Consider the following 25,834-nt stretch of genomic DNA (forward strand, 5'->3'; position numbering starts at 1 on the left):
CACAAGTCCATAATCCTTCGGTTGTGATTATGCAAAGGAATATTACATTGATCCTGTGAAATATCTCTGATTGGATCAATGTTATTTTCTCTCGCATTGACAAGGTTTTACCAGAGAATGACTATAATTCCACTGCTAACACTGTCTTAGTGAAATCCCCCAATAAATCCTCCAAGCAGCACTGTTAGTAATACCTTTATTAGACTAACTAAACAAGATATTTATATGCAGGGCTTTCCAAAGGACTGTGGCTGCTGCTTCAGTTTCTGGAGGAAAACTTGATCAAAAGTGCTCTACTGGAAGACTTGTCCCCAAGGAAGCTCTGCACAGACATAAGTAGCAGGTAAAATTACCCCTTCTTCACAAGGTTGGTCACAGATTTTCCCGTGTCCTGCCCATACTGCAGGCAAGGACCCAAATGCACCTTCGCAAAAAAAAACTCATGGTGAGTCTGGTTCACAGGCAGGATTGGAGTTCAGGGTCTCCCCACACCTAGGTCTCCCCACACCTAGCAAACATGCTATCACTATGACAGTTTGCTAACAAAGGGGAAGCATGGTCTTTATGTACTTGCTATCATTTCTATATTTGTTCAAGGCCAAATCCTGGCCTCCGTACTCAACAGAAGACCTGCTCTCCCAGCCACTGCTGTCTCTCATCACTAGTGCTTCCATTCTCCTCCTCTCTTTCCCTTGTCCCTCTTTGTTAGCCTCCTTTAATTTTGTCTCCATTTTCTTTTTCCACATCTCCAAGCTTTCAGTCACAGTAGTTTCATTCCCACGCTGACCTCCCCTTCACCACTGAGGTTGAATTGTCACCTTCTGGCTGGAAACACAATGCTCCAGTGAGATGAACAGCAGACTCCAATGATCACCTTGCCAAGTCATTCTTTTCAGGCTGCCTGAGTGCCCAGACACTCACTGAGTCTCTGCTTTCCCTTGCTTCACTTCAATAAAGTTATCATCACTAAAGCCATAGAAGCTACAAACATGCCTCTGTCTTACCTTCCTAAACCTTTAAATAGAGCCATAAGAATCATTAATAAACAAAGTACAGTATCTAACATAAAACTCAAGCACAGCTGAAAGACCAGTAAACACAGCCATACATCAAATACCAGATGAAAAAGCTACAACGGCAGTATATCAACAGCAAAATTGCAAACAAACAGTATAACAGACAACATGCCTTCTTAAATCCTTTGAAACCATGTTAGCATTTGTGATGGGTAAACTCTGGCTTTTATATGTTTCTTGAGAAACCTTTCTCCATATTCTTTACAGCAATATACTGAAATGTCAGAAATCACTTCTCAGCTTCCAGGCCCTTAGAAACAAAGGAAAAATAATTGATATTAGCCTTGAAAAGGAACAGCCTGACAGTAAAAGAAATTGTTAATGACTATAGAAAGGACTCCTGACCACTTTCCTCCACTCACATCCAGTTTTTTACATCTTGCCTCTACCTTATGGTTCAAATATCTGCACACCAGATGCCTAAACTGTGATGTCAACTTTGAAGGTCACTGCCATAGGTGTGATGGAGAGCAAAACTTTCTCATATGAAATCTTCAACTCAGGATCACTGACCTGCCTAAAATGCTACGGCTGTGGAATTACACTATATAAGCAGCCCAGTCTACCAATCCTGATGGCCTTGGTTAACACATTGTTATATCAATGGGGTCCAAGATGCATAAGACAAGCTTAAAGACTCCCATCTGTTCACCAACCAGGCTCCAGCAAATCTACCACAAAGTTTCTGTGGCCTCTTCCAATGACACACAGAATGATACTCTCCTGCTTTGGAGGAGGGGTGCAAGTCAAACAGCATTTTGGCACAGACCAAAACCCTGGAAAGTGTTGAAAGAAGTGGAGAAATGCTTGTGTCTGATCCCCACGTTAGGACCAAGTGCTACCTGCCCTGGTATGAACTGCCATCAGGATGGATAGAAATGGAGCTCTCAGAGCTGGACAGTTGGATCTCATTTCAAAACATGGACCATAAAGACATGCAGTGAAACATCATAACAAGGAGCCTGAGAAGTCTTGCTCCTCAGAAGAGCTATTTCAGTGCCTAACTCGCATGCTCAAGATGAACATTCAAACAACTTGATTTTCTAGGTGACAGATACAATGTACCATTCAACCACAGCAATCAGGTGCAGGTCACTTCAAATTGTTGGTCCAGGAACTCCCAAAATGACATGAACTACATTCAAAGAGAGGAGAATCTTTAAAGAAGACATGTTCTTCCACTCACCCCTATGACATGAACCAAAAACCACACCCTGGCTGACGTGTGGTAACACTACCAAATGGGCACTACAACCCCTTGGTTGGCAGCAAGTGAAGCAGAGCTTGGACCCAAAGACTCGCTCATGCCTCAGCACTATGGGCAAATTTCTGCTAAGAGAAGTCCTGCTTCTTCCCCCTTTCTCTCTCTTGGTACTTGTATTCTCAGAGACATGCACAGGAAAAGAAGTACGTGAACTCTTCAGTGCTAAAGAGTTCATCTGCTCCTGCTGCTTATTCTTCATTTGAAGACATTGGCAATGCAATTAGTTGCTGTTTCACAGGCAGGATGCTGACAGTAACTGATGAACAAGAGCACACAAGAGCTGCTACCAGTTCTGGTGGCACAGAGTGCAGGGGAAACCAGTAAGGACAGGACAGGGTTCCTAACAGCAGGGATAAGAGGGAAAGCTGTCTCACAGTCACACAGCTCAGTGGCACAGGCAGAGGACCTCACATCCGGCTGCTCCGATGTACGTGACATGCCCACAGACGCAACACCGACAACCTGCAGACTCCCTCCCTTGGTCTCTGCCACCATCCATTCCAGTTCACCTGAAGCAGAATGGGGCTGCTCTTCATAAGGCTGTGATCACATCTCAATAAAAGTAGGAAACAAAAATTCCTTCTCTGATCCACCCCAAATACAACCCTCCAGGTACTTGGGCGCAGAGCTGGGTAGCAGTTTCTTCCTGTAACATAGAATGAAGCTTTGCTGCTTAGTCTGAGGCAAGGTTCCCTGAACATCCAGACAGGCAGAGCATCCCAGATTGCTTTGCTCCATGCTGATTGATGAAACCCTACTTTTACCTTTTCTAGGAGCTGAACTATACCCCAGATGGTCCTTTCCTACCTTTAGTGCTGTGGAGCTTTTCTGTTCCCTTAACACCTTTCCCCAAAACTTCTGTCAGAGTTAATGGTCTACTGCTGCACACACAAGTGAATAAAGCTCAGGAGTGGATGCTTTTAGCCCTCATAAGCTGGTGGAACCTGTGGCAAAATCCCTCCCACTATAAGGAAACTCACCCAGCATCACCAGCCAAATGGCTGAACATTTTGTGAACTGAAATACACATGGTAGTTTAAATATGTACAAATACTAGTTTAATTCCTCTGCTGCCAGCCACCCCAAACATTTAAATATAGCACAGAAATTCTCTTATATTTCATACAAACTATTTTAATGAAGAAGTTGCAGGCTCCACATTCTCTCGTCTTATGAACACAAATGGTTGAGAACCTAAGAGGCCTTTGCTGTCATTGAGCTAAGGCAATATGAAATGAAAGCAGATGAGGGAGGCAGAAAACACTATTAACTGCATTATCTAAAGGAAAGCTACGTAAAATGTTCATTAAATGCTCACGGTCCTCATCCCCAGTCCTTCCTGGATGTGTGGGGTGTCACAGGAAGAAAACAAAGTGCAGCTCGTATCTCTGTGAAAGAGACAAAGCAGCTAGGAAGGAGCAGCTGGACTTGTCTTGGGTCCCTTTCCTCTGACCAGGCACCTGTGGCTGGCATTAGACAGCCCGGTGACAAACACTTTTTCCATGAGGTCCTGCTTGATACAGGGGTGAATATGGTCTTCCTTGGGGGGAAAAAAAGAGGAATTAGTAGTAATAATAAATTAACCTTTCACAGTCCTATGACATGTTTCAGAAGGACGCAGCACTAGAAAGCACCATGTTCATTTTTCTTGTAGAGCAGGCATATATATCACAGGATCACAGAATAATTTATGTTGAAAAAAAAAGTTAAGATCATTGAGTCCAACCTCCAGCACTGCCAAGACCACCACTAAACCATGCCCCTAAGCACCACATCTACAGGTCTTTTAAATGCCCCCAGGGACGGTGACTCCACCACTTCCCTGGGCAGCCTGTTCCAGTGTCGACAACCTTTTGGTGAACACTTTTTTCCTAATATCCCATCTAAACCTCCCTTGGTGCAACATGAGGCTATTTCATCTTGTTGCTTGGGAGAAGAGACCAACACCCACCTCAGTACAACCTCCTTTCAGGCAGTTGTACACCTATACGGTCTACCCTGAGCCTCCTTTTTCCAGGCTAAGTAACTCCACTTCTCTCATCCACTCTTCATAAGATTTGCAAGACATCCATTCATGGCCTGACGCACACTTTTCCCTGCTAATGTTGTTCTTATTTTAAACACATCTTCTCCCTCTCCTGTGCTTAACCCCACTTCTTCTAGATAACAATTGTATTTGTACGGTAGATTTTCCCTTCTCCTCACACTGGCAACACTGCTCTGGACCTGCTTTGAATTTATCTTTCTCAGAGGTGGCTGACAAGAATAGCAAAGATTGTAACACAGAAGGCTTAATTAACACCTTGCCCATGACTTTAACGTTTTTCTGCATCAAATAACTGGCTAGCTCTGTTCGTCAACCATATCTGCCTTTCTCCTGGTCATGGCTCCACCACTCCGCACTTCAAGATAGGTGCACCTTAAAGAACCTCTTGTTACCACTGAGATGTGCTCTGTGCTCACATCTCAACTGCACATTGAGTAAGATTCAGGTATGCACTTTTCCATCTTGCAATAAAACCCTCTGCAGTACCTGGGCAAGCCAAGCTATCTGAGCGCCAAGATCATCATGATGGTGGGGATGATGGGGAATTTTGAACCCCCCCAGCCTGGATGTCTGGGCAGTGGAAATCCAGTGAGGAATTCCACACAGAGGATATTTGCCCAACAATATAAAAACATCCTCCAGTACCAGAAGCTCACATTGAAAGAAACTTCACATCTTTTCTATTACCCAGTCTTCAACATTAGCTAGTTCTTTATATAATATTCCAGGTCTTCTTTTTCTTGGCAACATCTCATTCTTGTAGCAGCAACAAATGTCTTAAGTTCATTCCTTTGTGCCCAGCCCAATGGGAGCTATCACCTCTCCTCACAGACCACACTCCAATTTCATTAATGACATTATTAAACAAGGTTGGTCCCCTAGTTCAGGAACTTTACTGTTGCCCTTCATCTTGATACTCCCTCTGTCAGCACTTGTTGCTCTCCTTCAGTCAGTTAAACATAAGGTAAATTGTGTACTAATTACCTTAACATTGTATCAAACCCTTTCTTTAGGGGCAAAATATAAAATCCTTTACCAAAATCTCAATAACTTAGGTCTAAGGCATTTCCTTGTCTCAAAACCTAGTTATATCTTCCTAGCAAAATACATCAGGGTAGTTTGGAAAATTTCAAATAGAAAAACGTATTTTGCATGTTTATTTCATTTCCCTTGTGCATTGAATTAATATTTCCTTTAGAACTTACTTTAAACACTGCTTGGTATTATTATGATCAAACTAAAAGGTCCACTGTGGCCCAGACAACTTTTCCTCCTTTCTTTAAATATAGATTTGCTACTTTTCATTCCTAATGTACCATCCTAATTAGACAGATATATTGAAAATCCTTTTTACTGGACTTGCAATGTCACCTACCACATCTTTCAGAAGTCTGAGATGGAAATTATCCAACTTCCCATTTGAGGCCATTAAGCTATTTGAGTTTTCCCATTTCCCCTGTTCCTGTTAGCTGATTCCTTTGTCTCTCTGATCAGTGCAAAATTCCTTCCTGTCTCTTTAACCATTATGGGATATCATACAAGCAGAACTGGGTAATCTTGAGGCCTGGTGAATAGAAAAGGGATGAAATTTAACACAAAACACCAGCTCATGCAGTTAGGTACTAACAAGAAATTTCTTTCCAATGTGAACTTTTGTCCTGCAGGATATTTGCATTGTGGGACAACTGGTCTCTGTGTAAAACAGGGATAATTCACTCCTCAGAAGTCCTCTATGGTTACGAGGTACAAGTACAATATCCAGATACTCTCTCTGAAGTACCCAAGACAAAGCAATGCAATTGGATCATCAGCTGCCATAAATCAGCATCACCCCTTCAAAGCCTTAATTTACACTTTAAATATCTAACTGCAAAATGGTGTTGTTTGTTTGTTTGTTTCTGTTATAATATTTATGTCATTAAATGACCATTCAGCACAAAGCAAAAGTATCTACATTATAAAGGCTCTTTTGCATATACAGAGATTAATGGAGACACAGAGGCAAGCATCATACATTCATATTTAAGCAGAAAGATCTTTTCAAATAGCTCCTGCTACCCATCAAAATTGGCGTAATTGTTTCGTCTTATTAGAAAGTCTAGAAATACATTTATGAATCTTTTCTTGAAATGTCTGCTTTTAACACTCAAAACCAACAAAAAGTCTCAGAATTAAATCAGGGCTGTGAGAAGAGATTTTCAGTGACTTTCACTCAATCTGGTGGGATATCTTAATGGGACCCACTTTGCTGTATACACAGGACATCCTGGAACCTCTGTTTCAATGTTTCATTTTGCACAGACACACACTTACACTGAGCAGAGGTGGCACAGCGGGATGAAAAGGTTTCAGAGCCTGAGCACATTCCCTGTCATGCTGATAATCACCCAGCTCAGGACATGTATTTTCCTTCTCAGCCTTGCGCAGAGTTCCCTCAGGAATGACCGAAGTAGAGCTGCTGGAAAAAGCGGGGGGGGGGAATACTGGAAGATCCTCTCAGCTCTGTGTTAAGGAAGTGTGAATGCCATTTTTCTGGCTTCTCTGGCACCCCCAAAACTCATCAGGCTACTGCAGCTTCTTCAAGGTTATATCTTTGCATTCCTGTGGAACCTGCTCTAGGCGGTTCTTCCTTGGCAAGGGGATTGGAGTGGATGAAATCCAGAGATCTCTTTCGGTCCTAATGATTCTGTGATTCTGTGATCATCACTGGAATCAGACACAGAAGTGGGCACAGACAATAGCAGGCCACTCAGTAAGGAGAAATCTGACCATAAACCCAGCAGAGCAGTACCTGGCACATGCCAGATTGCCACATGATCTGAGCAGTTCCTCCTGACCTAAGACTCCCTTGCTGGCCTGACATTTATTTGAGAGACTGCAGCACTTTAAGTGCAGATGAATTGGCATGGGTGTACAACAGGCTAAAAGACCTCTCCCATAAAAGCCCCTCAGCTCTGTAAATACCATTCTCCATTCCCCCACTTTGTAGAAAATATTCTGATATTGTGGTTAATATTATGTGCACTGGAGGTTCAAGCTATCAAAACAATGGGGCTTCATACTGGGCCCTGTGTTTTCCCTGCTTCCTCCTGCTCCACTTCTTGGACCATCCCCTGGACTCTTTCTGCAAGAAACACCTGCTGCCACCTTCACACTAAGCTTGTTTGGCCTTTCAGTCACCTCAGATCATCAGTATTAAGGGCTTTATGACTCCTGACAGTCTTTTACCACCCTCTTTATCATTTACTTCCTCTCTCCACGTGCTGATGTTATCTGTGCTGCACCCTTTCATTCAGAGTCCTTTTTGCCCTGCATTCCCCTATCTACTCCTGCTATCCCAAATCCCAACTGATCCATACCAGTGGGTCTCTGCAATGTCTCACACAACAGAGTATCTCCAATAGGAACCCTGCTGCCTAGCTAACTTTCTCCACTATAAATGTATTGTTCCACCATTCAGTTCTGCTGATTTCCTAGACTTACTACTCCAGCTCCGCTCAGCTAAATCTCAGACTTTCAGCCATAGTCACCTCTTTGTCACATTTGGCTCATTCCTTAGACCCTCCCACCTCCCCCAGCCCCTGCTTCAGCTGTTACACAGCATTTCATCCAGTTCTTCCATGAGAAAAAAGACAAACTATGATCTTCCTCTTCTAATACCTTTGCATCCTATTTCCTCTTCCCCTCCTACAACTCCATCCTCATTCTTCCCTCCCACAGATGAAAAACCTCCTGTGCAGCTCTCTTCCTTCATTTCTTTCTTTTTGTCATAGACCCAGTCTTATCCCAGCCCCTGGCTTTCCTTAAGGCCATTCTTGTCATCTTGTTCTCTCTTCTTGGCCTCTCACACCCCTCTGTCTCTTAGCTGTCCTAACACAAGTACCATTCAATCTTTTTCCTCTTAAAATATTCTCATTATAAAACATTCTTTCATCTTAAAACATTTATTTTCCTCTCCAAATACCATCTCTTTTTCTGTCGTCCCTTTCACCACCCACCTCTCTGAATACACCAGGATCAAACACTGCCTTGATTCTCCCCAATGCCAGTTCAGTGCAGCTTTCTCTCCCCTGCAACTGCTGCTGCCCAAGTCTCTGCCTAACATACTAGGCAAATTTCAGCATAGTCTGAATACTCTGTTCTCATCTTCTGCAGCATGATGGCTACCTTCAGGAGTCTCCTGTGCTGTTTTAACCTGAAATGTTCATTCTTCAGCTACCATGACATCACTCACTTCTTTTGCACCACCTTTGAATCTGCTTCTTTTGCCATGTTCTCCAGAAGATGCTTTTCTTCTCCTAGCTCTCCTGGAAGTTCACAGGGCTTTTCTCTCTCTGTATTTTACTCCTCTGTAATTCCTATCACAAACATAGATCACACTACCATCTGCATGCAGCAGTTTTCAGATCACTCCTCTAACACAAACTTGTCTCCCTGGGTCCATACCCACAGTCTCTCTAATATTCCCTCACAGGCATACAGATATTAAACTGAGCTTATCATAGCTAAAACAGAGTTCCTAATGTTCTTCTCCCTTCTTTACTATAAGGTCACTCTAGTAATTCCTCTCTCTTGATTGTCACAGCAACAGTTACTACTTTCCTTGTTATTCTGGTAAATAACTGGAACATCTTCATATCATGTCTCTCACTATGTCCATAGATCCAGGGGCTGTCTAAGGTTTGCATATTCTTTCTCCATCCAGGCTCTCATTATCTCATGCCTTTATTACTACAATATTTCTTTTTCTGACCTTTACAAACGTGATCTTGCCCTCCATGTATTCATTCAGGATGCTGCTAGAAATATCACTTTCCTAACACATCACAGTGACCACGTCATTTCTTTTAGCAGCTGTAGATTGCTGAACCAATATCTATCTCATTAGTGTAATCTACTTGTCTTCATTAAGAAAATGTCAACTTCTTCCTAGAGTCAACCAAAGAGGTCAATCCCCGTCACCTACTTACTAATTTTTCAAGCAGATGTGACCCATGATTTTCCTGGTGCCATCCTTCAATCTGTGAAAGACCATTTTGTAAACATCTGCACCTTTCTTATTCATTATCCTTTACAACTCTTCTAGGAATCCTGCATTTCATGGTGCTTACAGAAATGTGGTCAGCCTGCTGGTGTTTTAAAACCACTGCCGGTCACACTGAACATAATTACCTTGTCATCCCCTTGTACTCTCTCATAAGGCTGCATTACTCGCCAATATTTAAAGCACAGCAACATGTCAAAAGGATGGGGACATTTCTCTGATCCATGATTTCTGATCCATGATTAAGGCTCATAAATCCTACGGTAGAATGCTAACAGGTATTAATAATAATGGACAAAATCCCTTTTATACTGCTACTGAGCTAAATTACAAGAGATTAAGTGACTTGCCTCAGGTCAAGAAGAAAGATACGGCAGAGCTCGGACTGAATTCTGGCTTTGTAAGCCCTGCCCTAACTGCAGTAGTATCTTTCTTCCATCTATTTTGGTTGTTATCTACAAAAGATTGTTATTTCAGCAGGCTCAGCTGGGCAATCCTGAATATTTATTTGTGGAAGAATTATGCTTTATGAGAAAGAAAATGGGGAAATTTCCATTTTATAGTCTGATTTCTCTCCTGCAGAGAAAATCTGTTAGTTTATATTCTTTTCTTTTAAGTGGATTCTGTTCTGAATGGTCTGTTAAGGGCACTTGGATTCCAGAATCCACATTATTTATTTATTCCTTAAAAATTAAAAAACACCGTCTCGTTTCTTTCTTTTGCTGTTAAGGAGCTGAGTATGTACTCAAGGGTTCCAGCAACACTTTGTTAGCAATGAACCATTAAGTAACTTACATTATAAATGATTGTCATTATTTTTTTGCAGAACCTACAAAACATAAAGTCTTGTCCCTCATTTACTGGATCTGCAATAGTTAATGAACTCATTCCACTACTGAAGTTACTCTGAGTCACAAAAAGACCTTTTCAATGAGCAAAAGCAACACTAATTTAAACTTTTATGGCTGGAGATGACAAAATAGTTTAGATCATTTCACCTCTAAGTGAAAGAATTTTCCTATTTTTACTTTTACAGTAAACAGAGCACATCTGCACTTAGATTAAATCTTTCCTCCACACTTCTTAAGAAGTTTTTAAGCAATAGGCAAGAAGGATAAAAATGCTGAGATTTCTAAAAAGGATTTGGATGCTCAATTAAATGAACAGGAATTAAGCATGCAGTCTTGCAGGCAGCTCTGCAAATGCCAGTTTCTCTTCAGAAGGGATTGATCTCATCATTTTTACTCTGGCAAAATTTCCATTTGTCTTCACCAGAAATTTTGCTTGAAAGCCAACAGCTTGATTGAAATTTGCCCTATAAAACAGCATGATTAAAGCCAGTTGCAGCTCTGTTAAATTACATATATGTTCTTAGTATTTTTAGCAGATATATATTATCAAAGCAATTATCTCAGATGTGTCAGAGGAACATGTCAAGTTCTCATTACTTGTGGTAAAGATACTTTTTAATTAATTGCTATTTAAGTTTGATGCAATTAAGATATTAAAATTGCTTATTTAAAATATGAGGGGTACTCACATGTATGAAACAACGGTGATTTCATCCATTAAATGATTTTAGAAAGTCTCTGAACAAGAGCATGTCTTTGCTGTAACTTAGAAACATGCAGTTGTTTGATTTCCAGTCTACATCAATAGACTAGGAATAATCACGGCATCAAAAATGGTGAAGGCTAAATACCTGGGTAGCTTAAAATTCAACTCAAAGGCTGTCTACACCTTTAATTTCATTGGATCCCTCCAGCAGAACTCTGCTGTGATGGAAGGGAGCACAGACCTTGATTGGCCTTTCTTTCCGGGGCGATTTTAAGCTCAGAGGAAACACCGAAGGCCTGAACTTGCTGCGTCACCACGTTCAATAAAACATTTACTATTGACTTTATTAGAATCAGAAAAAAGACTTCAATAAAGTCCCTTTTACAATGAGTCCATTTGGAAAATAGTTTGGATTTCAAACACACATTTTACACAAAGCATTTGGACCCTTTAATGTATGAAGAATACATGAAGAAATGGCTGTCCTGTTTTATTTGGCAAAACCATTGCATTTTAAAAGTCAGATCTACAGCATTGCAAGGTATTGAAATAGTTTTATGAAAATAAATCTTTTTATCCTAGAGTAGAGGCTGCAAGTAGCCTCTCTTCAGGCTTTTCCAGTTGCGTAGAAATAATCCCTAGTGACGGCAGTAGTGTTCCCGTTAAGCCTTTCTTCCTCAGTTGTGCTGTGCATCTGACTAACCAAAACAGAGAATGCTTTCATTCCAGAAATCCTCCATATTATTTGGGGTGGAGGTTGGTTGCATAGGAATTACTCGTCTTTTATTTTTTCCCCAGTGGTGGCATGGGCTGAGTATATTCACGATAAAATATTTTAAAAATAGGATTTACTATGATTTCTGTGGATGCTGGGGGAAGAATGAAGGTAAAAGAGGGATTGAAATAATAAGGTCACTGTAATTTTTTTTATTATTTAATAAAATTGGATTCCAGTAGCAGGCAGCAGAGCCCCATCCAAACCCAGACAGGTTTAACCGGCGGCCTTCCAAAAGCAAGAAGAAAGGTCCTCTGAGTAGTAATCGTCTAAATGGAAGAGACTTTGGTTATTGTGCAACTTCTTCGTCTACTTTATTGTACCTTTATAATTAAATGATGTAAATCCTTTTCTTCCATTCTTGTTTTCCTCTCAACCAGCGCAGGAAAGCATCTGAGCAACATTGCCATAAAATGCAGACAGACTCTGTGGCTTCCAGCTTTTTTTCTGGCTCACCGTAAATCATATACAAGGAGTTGTGGTTGTCAAAGCAGGACATAAACTCTGCCTTCTCCCAGCCATGAATGGACACTTACCTGCATGTCAGCTCTCTGCTTGCTTCGTGGTGGAGGTGGTTGGTTCAGTGGGATTTTTTTGGTAGTGTGAGGGAATGTCATTTTTGTGAGAAACTCAGTGGTAAACAGGCAAACAGGGGATCTGATAGGATATCGGGAACACTATATTCAAAGGGGTCTTAAGCAGCAAGGCTATTTTAATTCATGGAGGAGACTTGACAGGCACCTGAGAGTTGGAAGAAGCTCAGAGTATTGTGCTGAGCAAATCCAGAGCCAGCACTTCCTGACTCTGCAAGGCCTGAGGGATCAGGAGTGAAACTCTGGTCCTGAGATGCTAAAAGACTTGATCAGATGTGAAAGCAGAATCAAAGGATCAGCTTTGTAAGCTCTTTCTTTTTGATTTGGTGCTTTTCCTCAGTCCAAGTAGCCCATTTACAGGAATAAAGATTATTCAGGTGAGTAAAAGTCAGCAAGACAGGGCCTTGGGTTTCAGTGTTCAACTCCAGTAATTTCTTTAATGACTGTAATTTCTGTTGTTTCTGGTTTGATTTTTTTTTTTTTCATTCATGATAACAAAGAGAAGAGATTGACTAATTTTGGTGCAGCTTTAGAATATTCTTCAGGCCTTTGGCCTCATGCCTGCCTGACTCTCTCCAAGTACACTTACTTGTGACAATCTGTTTTAATTCATTGCCTATTTATCTAATTGCATTATCTTAAAATATACTCGTGGGTTCTATGGAAATATTAAAAAAAAGAAGGATAGTAGAAATACAAATAGGACCATTTTATATATGCATTCATGTCTATTATATCCATCCATAAGAAATCTGAAGTGACACATCTCCCATTTTTCTAGCAAAATCCAACATAAAGGCTTTCATTTATTTGCTGGGACGTAAAAACTAATAAACACAAAACAGAATTGAAGAAGTGACCCAGCCTATCCAGAAAAAAGAACTGTTTTTTAAACCACTGGCATCAGAATACTGCTGAGTACCATGGGGCCTGATCCTGCCATAAGCCATTGCCTACAGCTTGTATTAATTTCAGCAGAGTTCATAAGCAGAATAACTGCAGGGTGTTTGCAAACCTAGTTAGGCTCTTAATGACCATTTTTCGTTATCCTTTGATAGACAAGCTTACCATTCCCAATACCGGAAGTTTTGCCTTGGGAAAAATGTAGGATCTGTCTCAGAATAAATGGATCACTTAGATCCTGTCCAGCTTAAAAAATAAATTAATAAATCTTAATAGCATTTACGTTCAATTACATATAGCATTACACACAATATTTGGGGCCAGAACTTGCATTAGCTTGTCCAGTTCTGGAAGAGGTGTGCTAGATTAAATTAACAGTTGGCAGAAGAAGAAGAGTAAAAGGCCTGTATGTATCAGTAACATCCTCTTTATATGGTATTTGCCCTGGAGCTCATACAGAGAGAGATTTCATCTGTGCAGGAATATGTACCCCAGACAAAGCATTTGATTACTACAGGTAGAGAACATCTGCAGGTCTTCACACCTGCCCAACATGTGCTCTGCCCTGCAACCTCTCAACTCCAGATGAGCGTCTGCGATGAAACAAAAATACTGAAAATAAAGGTGGTGCTGTTGGGGTGAACATGGAATACCTGCCTCATTCTGAACTCACAGCTGTTCTCAACATCAGGCACTAAGTGGCAAATGTACTTATTCCACTTCGTTATACAGCTGAGGCTCATAAAGAAACAGTGTAGTAGCAGACATAGGCGGGAACAGGGACACTAGTTAACTACCCATGTAAAGATGGCTACTTCTAATTCAATTATTCCAACATACAAGGATTTTTAACAGAAAAGTATTTTGCATTACTTTTTTAGAAGAGGAGAGTAAAACCCATTCGTTCCTTTTGATCTAACAAAATGTAAAGTGGACAAGCAATCCTGTATCTCCAGTTTTATTTCTGAGCAAGTCAAACACTCCATTTTTATCAAATTGCCATTATAGTTGCTTTCTGTGTTTTAATCTGGAGATGCCAATGGAAAACACTTCTATAGCATTAGTGTTACTGTGTGTGACTCTTCATCATGGTTGAGAGTTATAGTATAGATAGATCCTCACCCCAAAAAGACAATCAAACAAACTACAATGATGTTATTCAGTGTTACAAGTCTCCCTCCGTTAACATTTATCTCAAAGTACAATGAAGTTTGTTAAATGTGTATCAAAACTCCTTTAAAGAAGGCAAGGAGTGACACACACACTGATATTTGCACGTACGTCCCCCACGTGCACAATATGCATTTCTGATCTTGGGGCAGCTACTCCATGAAGTGGCTACCTGTCCATCTGCAGACATACGTGTCCAGGAATACGTGTGCAAGAAGGCACACTGTACCTGAGCCTGGGAATCCCTTCCTATCAGCTAGATGCTGTATATTTTGAGTTAATTCACTACATACACACACACACACACATCCCCATTCACACACACAATATGAACATACACAGAAGGCCCTGTCTTCACAGGGGGATTGGACTAGATGATATCCAGAGGTCCATTCCAACCCTAAAAGTATTGTGATTCTGCGATTACAGCAGTATCTTTCAAAGACTATCTATCTCCTGCATTTAACCACCTCAGCCTGAGTTACCACATTTTCTCTATGGTTAACACTTATCAGAGCTGCCATTGCACGTAACACAGTGCCAGGCAATTTCAGCAGTTTCTGGCAGGAGAAGTGGACGTTCCTGAACCCAGGACAAGACAGGTGGTGAAAGAGGAACGAGTCTCACTTATTTCAAGATGCAAAACCTCTCTAACAACTGAAACTCCACTTGCAAAGGTGAGCTCTGGTGACACGTCCGCCCACTGTCAAGGTTGACGTTCTTTGTTTATGCCCCAAGCACAGGGAGCACACGTGGCAGAGCGATCCAGCCCTCTGCAGCCAGCCGAGCACGTCCGCACCCTCACCTACACAGGGAATAGGAATCCCTCCCTCTGCACTGAAATCAGCAGCAGGGTGCCAGGATGCTGCCAGGCTTTGGACATGTTTGCTTGTCCATTACAAATGGGACCAAAGCCACCAATTCTCTCCATAGATGTCATTAAATAGCAACTAGACATTAAGGGTGACTATAAACATAGTCAAGATCCCAACTAGAGATTTAAGTTCCCTGATACACCACCTGTTTGTACTGTTTCAGTGCAAGTCTATACCATGCTATTCTCCTCTGCTGCTCACTTTTAAAACGTGGAACAAAATGTATACATTGGTTAACACGTGAAAGTATATCCCTCTTGAATAAATAGCTTTGAGCAATAGTTCTGCTTGCAGTGTCTGAAGAGGGAATTAACACAAGCTATGAAGGGAGTTTGGGGCAGAGAACACACTTAGAAAAAGAGCATTTTTAAATATTGCATAGTGCAAGAAGCACTGATTTCATTGCAATGGAAATAAACTGCTGGGGAATCATCTGAAGGCAACAGAACCATGGGAGGGAAATATTATGTTGTTGTATGGAGTAACCATGCTGTGGATAGCAAAGATGCTATCATCCTCCACTGAAACCCTCAGCATCCCACAAAAACATACAGCTTTCATCGGCAGGATGTTTAGGCTGGGTTTTACGCATATGTCCCCTTCCCATACTTGGGCTTAAAGAAACATTGAGGCAAACTGACCATCACCTTCAACTGGCACCTTGGGGGAAAAGAGAAGAAGGAGGACTAAAAGACAGGAAAAAACAGCACAAAAATGCTAAAGGCAAACAGATGCATCTCTACCCCAAGAGAAATTTATTCCTTTCTAACACTCCTAATAAATTCATGTAATGTTTTGTAGACATTAAAAATATTCCAAAACATAGCTCAGTGTAAACAGCAAGCTGGGTTTCCTCCTGCTCTTTAGCATTTCTCTTTGTTTACTCTCCATTTGAGGATAGAAAAAGCCTACATGTGAGCACTGCAAATGGTGTATTTTGGGACTGATGGAGCATTCAGTAAGAGAAGGATGAAATACAGACATATGTAGCCTCCAATAAAATAATACGTATTTTGCCTGAGTCACCAGGTTCAAAGAATATTTTAAAAAATAATAATCCAATGCCTGCTTTATTAATACTTTTTATTTGTATGGGGAAAATAATCTGGTACCATGGTGATGGGCAGATTGTATTAAGCTTAGAGAGACAGAGACATGAGACAGACATTCTGGGGTGTGTCTGCTCTCACCCCCACTGCCTTCTTGCTCCCAAACCCCACACCTCAGCAGTAGAGTACCCATGGGAATCTGCCCTGGCAATGCTTCATGAAGCGATGAACAGGCAGGCCAGTTCACCCACCACAAGGAGAGGTACTTGGCTAGAGATGCCAGCTCCCATCTGCGAGCCCAAATGGCTCTGTTCAGCCTCTGTTCAGCTCGGAGGTTGGGGGGGGGGGGGAGCTGAAACGTTCATTTGGTAAAAAAACAGCCCTTACCTTTGGCAATCAGCTCCTCCAGCTCTTGGTCAAATCCTTGTCGGTGGCATTTCCTCCAGAGCCCCATGTTGGTCGAGTTGTACTGTCTGTTGCACTCATCGACTGCACTCATAGCGAAGATCTGCCTCCTGTTTCTTGCCAAGAGGAGTTTCCCTTCCCAACGGTCTAACCTAGACCTGCTGGCCCTGAGAGGCAGGTTGTTATTGGAGTTATAAATGAAGCCAGGATCATTTCTCTTGGTGGTGATGCTCTTGCATCTCTCTCTGTGCTTCCTGGCATCAGTTTCATACCAATGGTCAGAGCAGATCGCCACAGCCAGCATGCCCAGGGCACACAGAGCTAAAGAGAGGCCAGCGTACAGCAGTAACCTTCCAGCAGCCATACCTCAGCTTCACAGAAACACCATGGACATCTTCACAACAGGCAAAGCCCTTGAGCGAGAGACCACGCAAAAGCCTCTGGAGCAGCTGCTGGGTGTCACTTGGCAGAGGCTGCTTCAAACATCCCCAACTCCCGTGGCTCACATCCACGATGCAGAGGGATGCTGAGACCACTACAAAGTTCTGCCCTGGTGGCAGTCTTGGAGTCTCATCTGCCTCTTCTGCTCTGCAGAGGAGAAACACAGACTTCCACCTCGAAGGGGAGCGTGCCAGTGACCCACCCTCACAAAGATGTCCTGTTCCCCTCACCACAAGCACCAGAGTGACAGGGGCTGAAGGGATGTATCCCCTGGGAGAGAACTGACAGCTACTGCTGATCACTCCATTAATCTCTTTCAGTCTGGCCGGCTCAGGATCCAAAAGAGATGGCTTTCTTTCAGATCAGCAGGCTCACCACGGCATCACCACAGGACAGAAAAGTTCAACAGCCAGAGATCTCCCGCTTGCAGGCGGGCAGTTATCCCGGTTTCAGGAATGGGTGACTTGCCTTTTCTTTGTCAGTGGCTCAGCGGGAGCATCGTCATCTGCATGGTCTCGACGGTCCGTCACTTGCTTGGGTTTAAAGCGGGGTCGAAGGGGAGGGAGCGCAAGGCGGGGAGCAATCTGTTGTTGCTGCTGCTGCTGTTTTAAATCGTGGCCAGAACAGATCCTCCCCGGCTGTCTGTGGGAGCGCGGGCACGCGCAGGTCTCTCCCTCCCTTAGCAGACTTCGCTGACAGTCACTGACATCTTGGCTCGCCTTCTCTCCGCCAGCCTCGCCTTGCCATTCACTCGCCTGCTTTTCTCGTCTGCGCTGTCATCCAGGCAGCGGAACGCCGAGATCCCTTCCCGGGGCCGGGCCGGGCAGGACCGGGGAGGACCGGGCCGAGGGCTGCGGGGCGGCGGGAGCAGCCGCAGCCCCGGCGGGACCGGCCGCCGACCGCGCACCTCCCGCTAGGCAGCACCGGCAGCAGTCCTCGGGCCCGGCATCTCGCTTCCTTCCCCCCCGAACGCACCCACAAACTCACCCAGCACCCCCCTTCTATTCAGCCGGTATCTGAAGAGCTTGCTCCCTCCCCGGCGCTGGGCTGTGGTGGTGTTGAGCACAGTTTTCCTAACACGGCGGCACGTTAGCCATCTGCAAGATGAAGGCGGGCAGGCAGGGCTAGGGCTGGCTGCGAGGATGCTGAGGAGCGGGGAGGGGAGGGAGGTCTTGGGGAATCAAACCAAAACAAACCAGGGGAAGGGGGAAAAAAAAGCAAGCTACACACCTTACAGCGGGGAGAAGAGGAAAGCAGCCACTAACTGTTGTCAACAGCTTTCGGGCTGCACCATTTCTCTGCCATATGGCCCGATCTCCACGTTGGAGCTGAGGTTTTTAGCTCAGCATCTTCATACGCATCGTATCCCCAGCATCAGCAGTTATATATTCAGACATGTTTGGGTTTGGTTTGTTGTTTTTTTTTTTTTTCTCCTTAAATTTCCACTCCCTTTCTCTCTAATGGGAATAACTCACCCATCTTGTAGAGATCAAGTGCAACAGAAGGCGAGCTGAAGTCCCCAAGCTTTAGAAATCTCATTTCACCGTTTTTTTTTAACCCAGATAAGAGCGAATCCAATCTTCTGTACACCTGGGAATCTTTCCTTGTTCAAACACCGAGCCCTGCAGCCTTGGCTAAAGCAGACAGACCGAGCATACAGAGCGCTGAGCCAAAAGCCAGTGATGTCACCCATGCAACGTGAGGCTCATTTCTTATTTCTCTAGCCTCCTTAAAGATAAACTGCACCACTTCCCAGGCAGGAAATGTCGATGCCTTACTTTCTTAGGAGGGGAAAAGGTAAAACCTGGATTTAACTGGATCCTGCTTATTCTTGGTCACAAACCCTTACATTGTGTCAACCAAACCCAAGATGACTGGAGCTGTTTCTTACTGCACCAAAAAATCCCAACATACTACATAACACAGAGTGTGAGCTTGAAAAACAACCTGGATTCAAGACCTTCTCTGATCCAGGCACCTGAAGCCTCCAGACTCCAAACTACTGTTTTAAAAGGAAGCAAGCACAGTCATTGCCCTTGCCCTGGCACATCCTGACCTATGAGTACCACAACACCCTGGAATCGGCAGAGGAGCCTAGTTGGCCCCATCCCACACACCAATGACTCCACAGCAGGAATAGAACAGAACGTGGTCACTCCTACTGCACCAAAAAGTCCACAGCAGGACACCTCTCCATGGATGAGTGATGCAAAAATCTCCATCTACGCTGGACCCTACCAGCTTTTGGCTCCTGAAGCCCAAGTTGTGTCATCTGCATAGAAGATAAGCACAGAACTCCATTGGAGCCCCTGGTGACTGCTGACAGCCCTTGGCTCCAAAAGGGGACTACTGGGATTTTGCTAGCTTTTAAGCCTAGCCACTCAAATTGTACTTGCTCCAGTGGGGAAAGCAGAGGTGGGACATGGTAGCTCTTTGTGTATCAAAACACAAAAAAATGGAAGGGCATCTCTACCACTAAAACCTTTCTGATTTGAAACATACTGTGATGTCTCGCAAAAGCAAGTCAGTCATTCACACCATATACACTGCAATCATCTGCATCACCAACAGCTCTGTTGCAAACTTTCAGCATTAGATTATGAATATTAACTGTACCTAGGCAGCTCTAGGTGACACTAATTGTTTTGTTGAAACAAGACACTGGTTTATTTTTTCTTTTTAGCAGTAACTTCCCTTTGTTGTTCATAATAAAGGCAAACATTTAAGGATCTAAGGTTCTTTAAAAATAGTTAAGCACAGATGGATCCACTTCTATAACTGGATTTCTCGAGCAGCTACATGTCAGTCCATAAAAAGAATCTCATTTTATAGTGGGCTCGGAGCAGCCATGCTTCTTCTCTGTTTGGAGATAAAATCTAGAGGTTTGTGGTCAAAAAAGCTGCTAGGTCCAAGATGAAGATGGCAAACAGGTTTCCTGCATTGCACCCACACAGTGATGAGAGTGCACCTGGATTTCTCTGTCATTTTTAGCATCAAGTCCCCAGCTGAAGGATGAGAACAGGGAACAAGCATAATTTTACCAAATGTGGGTTTTGGCTGATAGGATTGTTGGATTTTTGATTTAAGCACAAAAGTCTGCTACATTTATCCTCTATTTAGACTGAACTGGAAGACAGAACTGTTTGCTGTCTAAACTTCCAATTTAGGAAGAACTGGAAGAGACTAGGGGTAAGAGCAAAATGGAGGATCCAGCTACTAGAGCTGCATTTCTCATGATATTGGCAAAAGGTACTTTAGAGGACAGGGAAATTGCATAACGTAATCATACCTACATCTATTTTCTAGTTAAACATTACAATTACAGTGCAATGATCCAAGATTTGATTGGACCCAGGTAGGTCCAGGTGCCAGGTTTTTCCATCCCACTCCAAGGCAGCAAGAGAGTTTGGGACAGGGGGACTTTTTCTCTACCTGGAGAAGCCAGACTTGTTCTTCTTTTCATTCTTAAACATGGGTTTGAAAGCCAAACACTGGCATGCAGTTCCAGGTTTTACCTTTTTCTCTGAAAAGGCATTTCAGTGGCAGTTTCTATGCATTTTTACTTTTTGCTTGCATGTGTAGCTTTATCAGATGGCAATCTATATCCTCCTGCAAGTCACCTTAAACACATAAATGTAGGAGGAAGTGCTGGATTTCAGATGAGCTTCACTTTAACTCTTAGAATTAAACATTTCTCTCCCTCATTATCATCATCATTCTCCCTTTCTTTCAGGAGGAGCAGAATATTGCCTGCTGCAGGCATTAGGAACCTTCCCTCTATCTCTTCCCAGGATTATTACAGACAGCCCCTTCCCAGAACAAACAGATCATTATTAAATTCTCTTCATCCCATCCCACCCCCGCCTCACCACAGGGTGAAAAAACAATCCTTGTGGATCCTCAGATAAGTGTAAGCTGAGAAAAAGGCATAAAGAAACCCCCACACCTCCACACACACTTGGACACATTCCCTACAGTGAATTCAGTGCATCTTGACAAAGGGAGGTAATTCATGAGTCTTAAGTGAATCGGGGAGTGAAAATGCAGTTTTAGTAAACAACTGAAAGGCTATCCTTTCTGCAGGTTATAATTTCAGTGATCTAGAGGGAATGCTAAAGTACATGGGTGCACAGGGAAGAGTCTGAAGGCATGGGACAGAGCAGCGGAGCCCAGCGAGTCTGTGCAGAGCAAATTCCTTGTGACAAGCTGTGCACTGCCTGCTAGCCCTCACCACGGATGTTATCTTACAGACAGTGCCAGTCTCCTCTCCATTCCCTCCCAGGATCGTTTCGGCTTTCCTTAGCTACCACCACCTTCCAAGAAAGCTTCAGACACAAAAGCAAAGAGAGCGCCGCTACCAAGGTACACACAGGAGGGGTGGCTAATGAAGGGGGGAAGGGCAGAATTAATGAACAACCAATTGCAATTTGCTTTTCTTCGATTGTGGTTTTTTTTTACACCAAAATGACCTCCACCATATTTTTCTTCTTCCTCTTTTTTTTTCTTTTAAAGAAAAAGAGTTCAGTGCCATCTAGTGGGGGAGGGGATTGAGCCAGTCAATGCGCTTCCCGTTTCTAGGGCTCTGTACCGCTAGCTCAGTTACCCAGCAGGGAGAAATGGTCCTCAGTATTTTGTTTCTCTCTTTGTGACCTTCACTTTCCAACAAGTGATGTTTAATTTACATGGGCTCCAGCCTTCATTCTTTGCAACGAATCACCTACTGAAGCCAAAGGAACTCGTACTGGTGGTGTATTACTTGGAGTACCGCAGGCTCAGGAGGCAGCTCACGGTTCTAATTAAAGGATTTCAAACACAAGACAGTAATCAAACCAAACATAGATACAACAAATTATATCTACTAATATTTTTTATCTTCCCAATGCACCTTGGATACTGGTGTGGGTGAATCCTCAGCATGCCAGCCCTTCTACAAACAGAGACGTAAAAGATGCCACCTATCCCATAAAGTATCTTACAGTAACTCCCACAAATACTTGACCCATCAGTCAAGCGGATTTTGGGTGTTCTGGTGACTCAGAACCAAGCAGAGGCTCTATTAAGGAAGATTTTGGACAATAAAACACCACATAAAAGCCTGGCATCTAAAACCCAGGCAACCAAACCAGTTGTTACTGCTCCTTATTTTTTATTTTTTTTTCTAATAGAGAAAGGCATTTTCAGAGGGAATCATCAACCAGCTGCATAAACACGAGCTAACCTTACACACACGCACTGAGACGTGGACACACACACAAACACAGATTAGGCAGGCATCTCTGTACACACTGGTGTTCAGCTGTGCACACACTAGTATCTAGCTGCACACTTCTGCCCTCCCCCTGCCAACTCCAAAAGAGATTTGTTTTGCTCTAAAAAAACTCAAACAATTTGGATTGCAAAGTTAAGTTAGTGAATGCCAGATTTAAGATCACCCATGCAACATTAATTCACCCCTTATGCAAACACATTATGATACAATCTTTAATTACATGTTTTTTGTTTCCATGGGTCTCCTGCTTTTTTCAGCACACAGGATGGATGTTGCTCACTTAATGAATGCTATTCAAATTTTCTCCACTCCTTATCATCCAGTGTGTGGTGCATGTACTATTTACTGCAGAGCATCCAGATCTTGCACTGAATACAAAATGATTAATTTCCTCATGGGGTTTTCTATAGTGATGTTCTCATTGTAGTGTTTGAGGGTTGTTTGGTTGGGGTTTTTTAACAAACATCAATGAACTTATCTTCACAGCTCTCTGCTGAGGAACAAAGATAAAAGCCAATATTTTCAAACATGCCAGTGTATTCTGGGCACTCAATTAAAGAAGCTTAGAACCAAAACTTTCAGAGTGCTTAGCACTTTCCTTCTTCAAAGAACAGATCCCAGTGACCTTGGCTCTAGACACAGTGAGCAGTATTTCCACAAATTAGAGTTAACTGGACGCACAGAAAATGGGGACCACATGGATAGTAGTTAGGAAGAATATGATTACTTGAGTCACCTCTCTTCATAATAGCAAATTTTACAAAGAGTGAAATAAAATCCAATTTTTAATTCAATTGTCTTAACCCTGTGACCATTTTTCCTACCTGTGTATTCATCTGTTGGGCTTACTACATAGCCTTCAAACTCTTTACCAAACAGCCCTCCTGTCAGGATTCCAGAGTTCTAGTTCATCCATCATCTACCATGGATGGAAACAGAGTCTGTGTAGAAAGCAGGATTAGATCATGTATCTTATTTCATGAACACAAGACACAAGTGAATGGCAATTTATGGGCAATTTTTATTCTGGTGTTTTCTTAGAGTCTTGATTTAGTGTCCCAAAGCTGTGACAAACAGGAGAAACCTGCATGAGCTGAGACAGAATTAATCAGGGGGTCAGCAGCTGAATGGAGTGGAGCATCAAAAAAACAGGTTTGTTTCGGGAAGAAGGAAAATGAATTGCTGGGCAGAAAGCAGGAAGACATGTAGGTGAGCAGTCCTATATCATCTTCAACACAGCTGAGGGAATGGCCAGCACTAAATGGCCTCACACAGAGATGGGTGAAAGGCAGTACCCAACTAAAAAAAAAACCCTACAGAATAATACTTTTTTTTCAAAAGCTCTCCACCACTAAAATTGCTTCCTGCTGTGAAAACTTACTCTTTGTTATTTAGCTGTCGACTGTCAAAGCCACATCACTGTTAACAACCAAAGGCTACACTGTAGAAACAGCTAACTATGCATGATAACTACTGCTTCTCATCAGAGCATCTCCAATAATATTTTTGAGGTCAGGTAAAACAAGGATGAACTTTTTTAAAGTAAACTATAACCTTTACCCCAAGCTGCCCAATGCAGACATCATGCTGGGAAAATGTCAGCCCAAGCAGTTCAATTTTAGTAAAGCTATAAGCTACTGAACACATTAGTCAACTGAAGACATTATCCCTGCACCCCTGCACCACTTCCACACAGTCTGGGTTTTCATGGGCACTCTGGTAAACTCCAGAATAACTTGGAAGCTATTGCTCTACCTTTAAAGGTGTTGCCATGAGTTTTAGCTTTCAAGTCAGGTGGTAGGCTCTAAATGTAGATCATGGTACTTTTAACATGTACCATGCATGCACCTGAGCACTGAAGTGACTCAGGAAAGCCAGCCTTGTCCATGTGCCTTTTGAATCTAGAATAAACACTGGAGTGCTTCCAATGCCAGAGGAGCATCACGAAAAGGTTTAAGAAAAAGAAAAGACCTAAGTTGCACATGTGTAAGTGTTGAAAGACATTTCTGCTGGGCTAAGAGACTACTCAACCAAAGCACACAGGCAAGCTTTAGCCCTCAGGCCTCTTTCAAATTCATCTCCCTACAACAGAAAACACATCTTAGTCCTTGCTTTCACAAGCAGAGATTCAATCTGGTGCACTTTGTGAACGCAGCAGCCCCTTTGTTTTGCATCCTGCTTATTGTCTTGCCAACTGGTAGTCAACATCTTCATATTCTACAGCTTCTGCTTCTCTCAGTTGGACTAGGTTTTGCACTAACTCTCTCCCACAGACCTGCCTCCCCAAATGCCTTGCTGAAAGGACTTCTGTTTCATACAAGCCCCTCTGTGCTTCCCCCAGTTCACCTTATGGATACATCAAGCTCAGCCTCCTACCCTAGATCCTGCTGCATGAAAAGCCCATTGCCTGCTGCAGTGATGAAGGTGACATTGCTCTGACTGCAGGAGCTGTATAGCAAGGTTACTTGCTGCCTAAAGCCAGCTACAGAAGGAAGATGGGTCTCCGACATCACCATGATTGTGCTCAGCTGAAAGCAGGAGATATTACTTGTCATTAAAATTCATGGATCTTGCCACTTTTATAGAAATAGCAAGAAGAATTCAGGATGGCAGAGATGAGATATTAGGGCCAAAGAGTACTGACTCAGAGCAAAAACTCAGACTTCTAGCTGACGATAATAAGCATATTTGGTAAGAAGTGACATTCTTAAAATTACACCTACACATTAATCTTCAATATATTAAAGCCTGAATAATTCTGATTCTGCTGTAGTGCACCAATATTTAGTTCATATGGGCAGTCTAATATGAAGGTGCATCTGAAGGACTGTGGGTTTGCTTGATGTAGCAAGTCACACTGCACATCCTTCCCTAAGCTTCTGACAGATTTCAGAAGCCATTGTTCAGTCCCAGAGAGATTTCTGGACATGGGCTCTATCAGCAGTGTTTTGTGAACTAATCCACCGAAAGACAGAGCCACAGTCTTTGTACACTGATGCCACAGTCTTTGTACATTGATAACAGTCTTTGGTAATGAGTGAATCACATCCGTGATTGGCTCTCAGCTGCCAATTCAATTTGTTGCTTCTTTTAGTCGCAGAAGAAGAAAAGAGTTAGTTAAAAATCAGAATTCACAGATCATAAGAAATCATCACAAAAGACACTGGGAAAAAAAAAAAAAACAACAAACCAGCAAGCAAAACCAAAAATAGCACCTGCTTAGAAAATCTATATTCTCTGAAAGCACTACTCAATTTTGGAACATGACTCAGAAGTAAGACCTCAATCTTCATGTATTTCATTTGGCTGTGAAATTCTAGCAGAGTAGATTCATTTAAAAACAACAAAGAAAATAATGTGTATAAA

At 42.7% G+C, this 25,834-nt stretch overlaps 1 protein-coding gene across 4 annotated transcripts in view; it reads right to left on the reverse strand.

The window, feature by feature from the left end:
- The window catches only part of TMEM178B (transmembrane protein 178B), a 244,834-nt gene extending 225,888 nt beyond the window's left edge, over positions 1 to 18,946 (reverse strand). For 2 of the 4 annotated variants that reach the window (XM_057427850.1, XM_057427852.1), the window contains exon 1: positions 16,741 to 18,946. In XM_057427850.1, the coding sequence (XP_057283833.1) occupies positions 16,741 to 17,122 (382 nt within the window). In that variant the 5' untranslated portion in view covers positions 17,123 to 18,946. The remainder of the gene's footprint in view (positions 1 to 16,740) is intronic. The other 2 variants (XM_057427849.1, XM_057427848.1) reach the window with 2 other exon arrangements.
- Between the last annotated feature and the right edge of the window lie 6,888 nt (positions 18,947 to 25,834).

This window comes from Pezoporus wallicus, unplaced genomic scaffold, assembly GCF_028554395.1.
Source record: "Pezoporus wallicus isolate ANWC-B61680 ecotype Strahan unplaced genomic scaffold, APGP_CSIRO_Pwel_v1 contig_2908, whole genome shotgun sequence".
Lineage (NCBI taxonomy): Eukaryota > Metazoa > Chordata > Aves > Psittaciformes > Psittacidae > Pezoporus > Pezoporus wallicus.